The sequence below is a fragment of the Rana temporaria genome, chromosome 2, assembly GCF_905171775.1.
Source record: "Rana temporaria chromosome 2, aRanTem1.1, whole genome shotgun sequence".
In the NCBI taxonomy this organism is placed as follows: domain Eukaryota; kingdom Metazoa; phylum Chordata; class Amphibia; order Anura; family Ranidae; genus Rana; species Rana temporaria.
In genome coordinates, this window is record NC_053490.1 from 462,649,686 (window position 1) to 462,661,875 (window position 12,190).

The 12,190-nt window shown below is 42.4% G+C and overlaps 1 protein-coding gene across 2 annotated transcripts in view; it reads left to right on the plus strand.

Moving 5' to 3' along the window:
* Positions 1-583: 583 nt before the first annotated feature.
* The window catches only part of TRPV1 (transient receptor potential cation channel subfamily V member 1), a 53,981-nt gene continuing 42,374 nt past the window's right edge, over positions 584-12,190 (plus strand). For both annotated transcript variants that reach the window (XM_040338640.1, XM_040338641.1), the window contains exons 1-2: positions 584-1,121; positions 9,919-10,245. In XM_040338640.1, coding sequence (XP_040194574.1) covers positions 9,929-10,245 — 317 coding nt within the window. In that variant the 5' untranslated portion in view covers positions 584-1,121; positions 9,919-9,928. The remainder of the gene's footprint in view (positions 1,122-9,918; positions 10,246-12,190) is intronic.

Consider the following 12,190-nt stretch of genomic DNA (forward strand, 5'->3'; position numbering starts at 1 on the left):
GTACACACGACCGGTTTCCTCGGCAAAAAAATATCTCCCAGCAAGTTTCTTGATGGATTCTGCCGAGGAAACCGGTCGTGTGTACGAGGCCTCAGGGCCAAAAAATGAGCAACACAAGTGCATTATTTCCACCCACTTTTTATACATCCACATTTAGATTTTAGACAGGATTATCTAACATGCACTAAGAAAAGGGTCCATGGGCCAAATAAACTATAGGATGTGGATTGTGTCAACCTATAATACATTATCTAACCTGCACTGAGAAAAAGGTTCATGGAATATAATGCTCAGCATTATTCAGTTTCCATAAATTGGGTGTTCTCTTCCATCCAACAATTTAGGAACGCCATTTATCCTAGGCAATATTCTACAGGAAACACCTCAATATCTCCTTGCCCAAATAATTCCCCATATTATGTGTCATTTCTAAACCGACTCCCAACATGTCTCTGAGATCACAAAAGCAATATTTTTTTCCACAAAAGAAAACAAAGCGTATTAGTGGTATTATTCTTCTAAATTTACAATGTACCTTTTTTTTTTTTTTTTTAGATTACATATTTCAGCTTGATATTCCCTCCTAAATAAATTGTGAACATTCATTATGCTACCAAAAATCTCATCACAATGATAAATGCTCTTTATAGTGACTGATTGATGAGTAGAGACCATTCTCTCCTAATTAGCGTGTAATACATGAAACAGTTCCCATGCTGTCCACAGTACATATCCTTGTTATCATCATCTAAATTGCTGCTGGCTGTAGAGATAAAAGCTGGACGGAGGCATATGTTGCTAAATGTAGAGTGCACATAGTGTGTGCTGGGCTCCTGGTAAAAGCTTTAATAACTCTAGGGAATGACATCCTCCACAGACTCTTCCTCGGTTATCCCATTATTGGTTCTATGATGCTCTTTGGAGTATCACAATTCTGTGGGAGTGGGTGTAGCTGCATCCTATACACTGGCACTGTACTCACTTCACCATATCTACCAACCACACTACTGGGAATATAGCCTGTCTCTTCTGGACAGAAATAAATAAAAACTTCATGTAGATCCAAGAGAAGATTATCCTGAACAATAACATCTCTAAGCATCGAAAGAAATCCCTTTAAGGTAAACATTCAGTATTGTTTTAACATTATTTTATCGAAAAAAAATGTTAAAAACTTAATAAAAGTAGTATAAAAGGGGTTAAATGAAAATACTAAATACACAAAAACATGCAAGGGGGAAGGGAAGGCTATTGGGAATTGAATAATATATTTTTACACATTTGAGAAGTCAATAATTATTCAATACAGAAATTATTACAAATAACCATATGTATTTTGTAAAGAAATGTTGACAGCTACATGTACATATCATATATTTTGATCATATTCATTAGTGCAATGCCTCGTTTGCAGTTATACTCCTATCTAGTGAAGTATCAGATACTATGTGGAGGAATCATGTCTGAAGGCATTTTTGCATTTGATACAGAAAGTCGTTTTATACAACAAAATTTAGCTAAGGATGATGAATACAACTGTGGGATCTATTATTAATAAATGCCTTATTCAGATGTACCCACTACATAGAAATCCCAGAGAGTAAATGGTTACTGTGTTATATCTAGGAAGATCCTATATCTATATCTATCAAATATCAACAACATTTGGCTAAGGATGATGAATACAACGGTGGGATCTATTATTAATAAATGCCTTATTCAGATGAACCCACTACATAGAAATCCCAGAGAGTAAATGGTTACTGTGTTATATCTAGAAATTTCATATAGTACATACATTCATGATCAGCAAGCATTTTCTACTGCAGTAACCACATGAATAGTTATAAATTATTTTAAGAGGACAGAAAATGTATAGATCTTATAAAAGAAAGGTTTTAATACAAATATAACATTTGCAAAGCGCCTCCTGTTATGGGACAAATCCTTTAAAAAACCCCAATGTACCACAGGGAATGGATTACATATACCTACTAATATTTTTGGTCCAATCTAATTTTTAGCTTCATAGTAAGAGAAATCTTGGATAAAGAACATTAAGAAGGAGAGTGATATTATCATTATAAGTGTCATCATTATAATGTTATCATTATAAGTATCAGTCATTATAAGTGTGGTGTAGCAACTGTGAAAACACAGACAGAAGACCTTAGTTTGCCACATTATAGGCACTAAAGAAGGGTATCAACTAGAATTCTCAGTTGTGCATATCAACCAGAATCCAGAGCTTAATAATATTTTTCTAAATAAAATATGGAATAGGTTATTTCTGCTTAAAGGGGTTTAGAGCTGTGGTCTATATTCAGACTATATTCGTTACCTAGCTATGATAATTCTTAAATGGCTGATATAGAAATCTGGAAATTGGTGCAAACATTGGTTTGCAAAGCAGCCCCTAAAAATACACATTCCTATGTAGCATTTATACCGGGGCTAATGTGTCTGGAATCTATTGTTGACTTTTATCTCTTTATAAAGACCTTGCCTCATTACAACCCTGCAATTAGTGAAGACCTGCAAATAGAGCAATTTTCTGAAAAACATACATATCCATTCTGTGTGAATTTACTATTTAGATCAGAGTGTGTCATATGTTAACCTCAAAATAGTCTACTAAATTATGTAAAAGAAATAGCTAGAAGCTTAGAGTAATGTATGAAGAAATCTTCAAAGTACTTATTTAAAGCTGATATTACATATGCACGGAACTCATTTATTATGCTTTTGTAATGCATGCTATTATTATCATTTAGTGAATATTAATGTGGTTGTGCAGATTTTCAGCAGTCCAGTAATGCTTTACATGGATTTCATAATCCTACCTGAAAGACAAGCAGAATCTATATTTTCAGCATTTGGTTTCAGGCATATGTGGAAAGTATTGTATCTAGATAATATGATTATACTTTCCTGAATATTAAAGTGGCTGGGCAACTTTCCTAGAATTCAGTGATGCCTTCATAGATTGTTGAAAGACAAGCAAAATCTTTATTGACAATATTTGATTATAGGCATTTGCATAAAATTATGTTTCAAGGTAGTCTGAGCAAGGAAAGACAAATTATGTGAACAAGATGTTATTTGTGAATGTATGTTACCTAAGCAAGTATCTGGATTCCAGAATATAATAATGTGTAGAGAGATCAGCATTTAACAGCTCCACATCCTAATCAAAGAGAAAAGTCCCCAAATTAGGACACTGTAGACCTTTAGGATACATAAGTAATTATTTTTACAACCTTTATTCCCATAACGTAAAACGTACATCACTTAAATACAAGAAGAAAATCGAAGTTCAATATGGCGGATTCCCCTCTAGCTTTTCATTGCCACATTCAAGTTGTAATACAGATAGGGGGTCCCCAATCCACATTGTTAATCCCTCAACGCATTTTGTGCGGTAGACCCGCTTCCTCGGGAGGGCTTCAAGGGGAAATGATCTAGGATAATCATAAACATGAGCAAGTATCCATTTTACATACAGTACTAATTGCATACATTTACCCATGTTGCTCCTGTAAATTTGAAATCCCCGCTCTGGACCCCTCTCTATAATCTCCAACCATCCATGATTAGTCCCCCAATGAAAAGTCATTTTTAAAATTTGTGATACTCTTAATATATTCTAGTAACTTACTTTTGATCCTGTCTTTCCGCGAGGCACTGAATCCCCTACTGTCTTTTCCTGTAGAGAAGGTCTCCATTTACCGATGGATAGAGCATGGGTGTGCGCAGCCAATTGCATTAGAGTGTGAACCCCAAAGCTCAAACCCACATGCTTGTGTGTATCTAAATATATATGGCCCTGGCACATTGATTTCCCAATGCCATACAGAGCAATAATGCTAATGCGCAGTAATTAGGGTGTGCCCAGGCACATCCGCCACACCCTGTGTGTACGCCTATGGGATAGATATTAGGTACAAATTTAGTCCCTTCCTCAGAGCTATTTTGGTATACCCAACTTAGACATTGGACTGCATCGCTCATATGCGATGAAGATCACTCCACTTTGACCACCTTCAAACATGTTTGTTACTATAATTCTTTGATGCTTAACCAAATTTCTATAGTTTACTCTTGTCTCTTCCGACTGACCTCACCCTCTTAACACTACTATTATTGAAATCGGAAATCTGAGAAAGTGTGGCAAGATGTATGGAATTTCTCTTACTATTAATGTCCTCACCCTTGAGTCTGCTTATAAAGTGTTGATTAGGTGGTATCTGGTACCTTTCAAACTCGCCCACCCGATATTCAGGCCTTTGCTTTAGAGAATGCCAGACTACAGGTGATGCCCTTCAAACCTGGTGGTTCTGTCCAATGCTTGGTAATTTTTGGACCAAAGTATTTACTCTTTTACAAAAATTATTTAAAGTCCAACTCCCTAAAGATTCATGGATGGTGTTGTTACACTTTAAAACTCCAACCATTACAACAAAAACGATTTAAGCTAACTCATTTTGTCCTCCTGGCTTCCAAGCTGATGATAGCCAAGGCATGGAGAAAACAGTTTACATATTTTTCTGAAGTTGAATTCCGAGTCAAGTTTTTTTGTCCATGAACAATAAAGTAGTATTCCTAACCCATTACCACTGATGTAACACATATATGCAGCCCCACTGCACTGGGCTTTTTTCCGTGGGGCCACATATATAGGTATCCCCCTTTGTGCTGGGAGAACACTGCACAGCACGCTCCCAGCACAGAGACCGGGTTCTCATCGATGGCCCCGGGCCCCCTTTGCTTGCAAAAAAAATAAAAATTTTGTGTAAAAAATACATTCATAAATTATAAATTAATAAAAAATAAGTACCTAGATCAATGTCAGTGTCAAGTAAGGGTCAAAGGTCAGGGTCAGTATATTTTGGGCAGGATTTTGCTCACTATTACTTCTGGGCTGTACTATGGGTACAAACAACAACTAACATACACATATGTGGTATCTCTGCGATGGCAATAACAAGAAATATACGGCTAAAATGTTTATTTTTTTACTATTTTGGGACAGTTTTCCTTTGATAATAAAAAAAAATAATCAGGAGATATCCATAACCATTTATCAACAAATGAAAGTCCGATTTGTCCTGAAAAAAAAACAAGGTATAATCAACCTGGATGCACAAAGTAGTTGTGATGATATGTATGGTTTTACTAACACATGTGAAAATTGCTAAATTGTGCTCAGGCATTAAGACTTGTTTTACTATTAAGCATGAAGCGGTTAACAATAGCCACGACATGTTTCTCAAAATTTAGGATAAAGAGATCACACACCACCATCCAAATAATATGGTTTAGTATTAGCTCACAGTCTGATACTCTTGGGTGGTAACTGATTCATGCCTCCCTCCCTGCCCTTTTCCCTTGCCCGTGTCTATTGGCTCCCTCCCTTACTTCTTTGCTTCTCACTCTTTCCTTTCCTTTTAGATTCCATACACACTGGGCTTAAAAAACGTCTGTTCTTTTTGGAGTAAAAAACGTCCATATAGAGCATTTTTTGTACAAAGTTTAGACGAGTTTAGGAGAGTTTTACGTTTTTTCTGCCAGTGAGCTCCAATCAGAAACGCGAATGAGAAGGGTTTTTTTTTCCTGCCTCTAAACGTTGTTCTCAAAAATATGCCTGTAAACATCCTAATGTGTATGGACACAAAGGATAATATTGAGTTGCTTCTACAGGCAGAACACAAAACTCCTGTAGAAGCAACTTTTTTTTATTCCAGTGTGCATGGAGCCTAACTGCTTAAATTTTTTTTAAGAATCTTACCACCACATTTTCTAATTCTCTATTAGCTTGGTATGGAAAACAAAGATTATGGTACTTACCTTTGGTATTCTTGCCATCTATGTATGAGTAATGACATGACACTGTTGAACCTGAATTCTCTTTTTTTATGGATTGTTTATTTTCTCCATATGGTATATGGAAATTGTTAATCTTATACTACTTGCTTCTCCTTCTCTTTATGACAAAACCAAAACCAATAAACATATTGAAATGAAAAAGAAAACTAATGCAATCACCACATCTAATAATTGATAAGCTGCAATACAATAAATGTTTGCTTTCAGGTTTAATTATGCTTTAAACAATGCATTTGTGAAAGTTATATTATATGTATGCCACCAGCCTTCAAAGAGTTAGGTAAATACTGTGTTGATATTTGTAGCGCTACCCCCGAAGGAGCCGCTGGTTGATTTGGGATCTACTCAAGGATCCTGGATGAGGGTTCTCCATTGTTTCAGTTGTCAGCTGGGCTGCCTCTTCAATTTCCAGGAACACAGGCTGGATACTGGAGTCTTGCTTCCTTCTCGATGGCTGGTCTCTCGGTGGATTTAGGCCCAGGCTTCTGGCCTAGCAGCACGGCTGTGCTGTGTCAGCAGCTCCACAGAGGAGAAGAATGCAGGTCCCGAGAGAGAGAGAGCAGCCCCTCCCTTTCCTTAAATAACCTCCCCCATAAATCTGTGCGGAGGTGTCACATGTTCAAATGATGCAGGGCATTGTGGGAAGTGTAGTCTGTTTCTCCTAAGAGTCAATGGAGTCCATATCTCCTGTTACTTGCAATCCCACAATGCATAACTTTCTTAAAGGTATCTTACATATTTACAAGCGTGAATAAAGTTCCAGCGAGGATGGCCTGTCATTAGACTCTGACAGGATGACCCCGCTACATATTTATGTATTTTTTTATTTATTTGTGTAGCGCCTGGCTACTTTCGGAGCCGGTGCTATGTTAAATTTAGAGGAGAATTCAGAGAAGTAGTTAGCTCTGAATTAGTTTGACTGTTTACATTTGGGTCTCTGCTCTAGCTTGGCTGTGATGTGGGCTAACCTTTTGTTTGGGGACTCCCGTCATCCCCGGACGGCAGGTGGCAGTAGTGGGGTCAAGTGAGTCTGAGTACCACTCCTTAGTAGCCAGTCAGGGGTTGGCCGCCTCGCTGTGCATGCTGGGGAGGGGTATAAAGGGGGCAGGCACCATTGCCTTGCGGTTCTTCCTCATGTGGCGCCCACCATTAGGGTAGCCATTCCACAACACCCCCGCATATGGCCCTCCTGGCCAGTGTGTGCATGGGTAGCAGTGTTCTTGGTCCTGGGACCACGTTGGCCCGGAGCAATTGATCTGCTGTGCGGGCCCAGTGATCGACTGGGTCCCCAATCCAATTGGAGGAAGCTGACCGATGAGGAGTCTGTCCGAAGGATACCAAGCACAAGGCTGGTGTTCCAGGAGGGCCCTGTCCATTCTTCGGGGGACTACCTGGGATCTGACAGGCTTTATGTTGGTCGCCTGTCAGTCGCTAATTTGCAAAACTACCTGAGGGAGATCCGGGTGCTGAATCTACTGAGAGAGGATTCCGGACCATAATTGTCTCCATGCTTTTGGGAGGGCAGAGACTTAATCCTAAGTTCAAGTGACACTCTGGCTGCCAGGCTGGTGAGAGAGGCCTGTCCAGGTGCGCTACACCCACTCCGGCTGGAGTGGTGAAGTAAAGTGTTGTTGGAAGCAGGACTGTTTCCCTGTATGCAGTTACACCTGAATCTGCTGTCTCCTATTCAGGGCCGATCCTAGAGTCACCGACGCCTGGGAGCAGAAATATTTCTGGCGCCCCCATATGGGCGTGGTCATCTTACTAACTCCTCCCCATTACAAATGTTTCTATGGCAACGACTCAGAGATGCTCCCTTAACCGGTTACCGACCGCCCACTGTATATATACGTCCTGTTTTTAAAGATGAATATCTCGGTAACGGCAGTAGCTGTTGCCACAACCACAACCGAGATATCCATCTCTTCAGTGGGCGGCCGTGTAAACGATAATGGTGGTCTCCGTGGCGGATTCGCCGCGAGATCGCCGTTATCGGTGGCGGGAGAGGGGCCCCCCCTCCCGCCGCTCTCCCGTGCCCTCCGTCGCTTACGGGAGCCGTCGGTAGCGGTGGAGGCGATCGGGTGCTGCTGCCTGTTCAGTGAGGACGCGAGTGAGGGGAAGATGGCCCCCACCCATCCTCATAGCTTTGCTGGGTGGAAGTGACGTCAAAACGTCAGTCCCGCCCAGCGTCTTAAAGAGACAATTTTTTTGTCATTTTTTTAAATGACAAAATTTCAATTTTTTTTTTTTTTTTTTGCATTTAAGTCTAAATATGAGATCTGAGGTCTTTTTGACCCCACCTGTCATGCTTTTTTCTATTACAAGGGATGTTTACATTCCTTATAATAGTAATAAAAGTGATAATTTTTTTATTTTTTTTATTTCAGTGTAAAAAATTATAAAATCAATAAAAATAAATAAGAAAACCCCCAAAAAAATTTTTTAAAGCGCCCCGTCCCGACGAGCTCGCGCGCAGAAGCGAACGCATACGTGAGTAGCGCCCGCATATGAAAGCGGTGTTCAAACCACACAAGTGAGGTATCGCCAGTAGGAACAACAGGTCAGCGGCCAGCAGGGCCCACAGGTCCGCAGACAGTTCCCAGCAGGACCTACAGCCTGTGGGTCCTGCTGGGAGGTGGCTGCGAATATGTGGGTCCTGCAGGGGCTCGCTACGGATCTGTGGGTCTTGCAGGGGGCTGGCTGCGGACCTGTGGGTCCTGCAGGGAGCTGGCCGCGGACCTGTGGGTTCGGCAGGGAGCTGGCTGCGGATCTGTGGCTCCTGCAGGGGGCTGGCTGTGGATCTGTGGCTCCTGCTGGGAGCTGGCCGCGGACCTGTGGGTCCTACTGGGAGCTGGTCATGACCTGTGGGCCCTGCTGGCCTGTAGGCCATGGCTAGCTTCCAGCAGGGCCCACAGGTAATGGGCATCTCCCAGCAGGGAGGGAAATAAATAGAATGATCATGTGGGGGTCAGGGTCTGTCACCTCAGCTATGGTCCGATGGCAGCTGCCAGCTCAGCAGGACAGGTCCTCCTCCTTGCAAGTTGCATGGCCTCCCCCATTCCTGGGGGGGGGGGGGTGTAATGGCGATGCTCTGTGCTGGCGTCAATTTTCTATTACATGCACTGACAGCCAGCAGCATGCCCAGCATAAAACAGATCCAAACCCGGAGTTGTACCACAACTTGTGGACATTCCCTTTACTACAACTCTCATCAAGTACCCTAGACGGCGGAGATACAGAGGTAACATGCCACCCAAAATAAACCAGCAGCTCCTTCTGGGGTAGTGCTACATTTAAAAAAAAAAATTGTGTGCTAAGGTATGAATGTGTCTGTTATGCCGCGTACACACGGTCGGAATTTCTGACACGAAAAGTTCGAAATGAGCTTTTGGTTGAAAATTCTGACCGTGTGTAGGCCCGATTAGACTTTTTCTGTCAGAATTTCCGACAGGAAAAATTTGAGAGCTGGTTCTCAAATTTTCCGACGGGAAAAGTTCTTATTGGAAATTCCGATCATCTGTATGCAGTTCCGACGCATGCTCGGAATCAATTCGACACATGCTCGGAATCATTGAACTTCATTTTCTCAGCTCGTTGTAGTGTTGTACGTCACCGCATTCTTGACGGTCGGAATTTTGTGTGACCGTGTGCATGCAACACGTTTGAGCCAAAATTCCGTCTGAAAAAAATCCATGGTTTTCTTGTCGGAATTTACAATCGTGTGTACGCGGCATTAGACTCTTACATGTGGCAAAGTGATTAAAACGTTATGTGTAGGTACAAGGACAGTGGTCTACGTGTGCTCTGTGTACTGTGAGTGGGCTCAAAATGTATTTAATCATGGCTCTTTTGTTTATGCTCCTCCCACTTTTGGCACAGTTTGGGTATACCCACAATTTGGCACTGCATGTGGCTTTTTTTGCTTCAATTGTTTGAGGGGGCAAGGAGGGTGTTAAAAAATGATCGGTCTAAGGTACCAAATATTCTAGGTACACTACTGTAACCATGCTTGCATTTTTCTTATTTCTACAGGCTAGAAAAAATGAGGAAGATGGGGAGCTCCTCGGATCTCGAGGAAACAGACCACACAGAGGACACGAATGCTTCTGCTGATGACTCACACAGTGAAGAAAACAGTCATTCCATCCATGAAAACAGTCAACAGTTAAAAATAAAACATACCAAGTATACCATTTTCAGCTCACCAAAACCTAAGGGTCGCCGCTTTGGCAAAGCAGACAGTGAACGTGAAATGGCCCCCATGGACTCTGTCTATCAGATAGAAAGCAAAACTATGTCTCCAGCAATCAAATTCCATGTAAACCTTGATAAAGGAAAACATGGTAACCAGTTAACCAGGTAGGTTACTTGCTTCAGAGCATTAGTAAAGCTTATCTAAATCCAAAAGCACAAAGGTAATATATTGTAGATTACTAATCCTTATATATGATTACTTGTCATAGGGTGACACATTTTGCTCACTGTACTCCCCAGAACAAGAAGTTGATTAGGGGCCGGATTCAGAAACAACTTACGACGACGTATCTCCAGATACGCCGTCGTAAGTCTGAGTGTGTGCCGTCGTATCTTGGCGCCTGATTCAAAGATTCAGATACGCCTCACGGTTGCCAAGATACGAGCGGCGTAAGTCTCCTACGCCGTTGTATCTTGGGGTGCATATTTACGCTGGCTGCTAGGTGGCGCTTCCGTTGATTTCCGCGTCGAATATGCAAATTACCTAGATACGCCGATTCACAAACGTAGTTCCGTCCAGCGCATCTATATACGCGGTTTAGGTAAGGCGTCGGTCCGGCGTAACTTTACCCCTCATAAAGCAGGGGTAAGTCAAGTTAGGTATGGACGTCGGAAACGTCGGAACAGCGTTGTATTTTACGTCGTTTGCGTAAGTCGTCCGTGAATGGGGATGGGTGTAGGTTAAGTTCACTTCACCTAAACATTGAGCCGAAGTATCTTAGGGAGGAAATTAGACGTGATACTGAGCATGAGCGCGCATGCGCCATTCGGAAAGTGCATCATTTACGTGGGGTCATGAATCATTTACATACAACACACCCCCTACCAGCCTAGTTTGAATTAGGCGGGCTTACGCCGGCCCATATAAGCTACGCCGCCGTAACTAAGGATGCAAATTGTTTCTGAATACGGTACTCGCCTGACTTAGAAGATACGCAAATCTTTCTGAATCGGGCCCATGGACTACACATCACCCTCTGCCTATTTCCATAACATAGGGTAGGTTGTGGGTAGGTGTAGGCTGACCTCCCTACACATGTGGTGCTGTCCACAACCAGCATACAGGGAGAGTGGAGGAGAGGAGGAACTCGGGTTCCTCTGAGGCCCCCATACGTGTCATCAGGTACCTGTTTGATTGGACTCTGCTGCCCTGGATGACCTCCATGGTCATCTTTTGTGAGGGTGGTGCTTATGCACTGGTTCACTGCAGTTGGAGCTCATTTTGCATGTGGTTAGGATAGGGACAGGAACCCTTTGGTTAGGGAGAGTGTGCCTACACTAATGAAAGGTACCAGAGGAGGAGAGACAGTATAGGGACTGTTCGTTATTGTTGCTGTGAGGAACCTCTCCACTTCAGTCTCGTTGCATGCTGCCTCCTGTGCTAGGTGCTGTCGGTCCTTGAGTATGGCTCTCCGCAAGTACTGCATTATTATCTTTGAGTGTTTCTGCCCAGTTGGAACCTCTACATCAGGGGTGTCCAACCTTTTTAAGCGCGAGGGCCACTTAAGTGACTTGGTAACCGGTCGCGGGCCACAATAAATGGAGCGGGCGGATGGCAGGTCCATGTCTGCTCTGCATATGCAGAGTGGACACAGCCCACTATACTCTTTTATTTCTTTTAGCGGATTGGATTGGAGGTAGGATACAAGTTACATCTGTCACTCCTTAGAGGTGAATGTAAGGTCCAATTGGGTCGGACTGACCGTGTGAAAGGGGCCCAAGGCTGCTTTCACACTGATGCGCTGTGGTTTACCAACGCAGTGTACCTTTGGCTTTCCTGCACTTTGCAATAGACTTCTATTATATTCTGCAGGTTTGGTGCATTTTCAGAAAGCTCACTAAACTTGCAGGTAATAACATAATTCTATGGCTCAGTGCAGGTAACCCGCAGGTGCGCTGCTCTGTACCTGTGGATCAGTTTGAAAGCAGCCAAGCAACCACTGCAGAACAGAGTTGACCTTTAATAACAGTATTCTATTCCATCCCAGAGCAGGAGTTCGCGGGCCACATCAGAGGGCTCCGGGGGCCACATGTGGCCTCCAGGCCACTG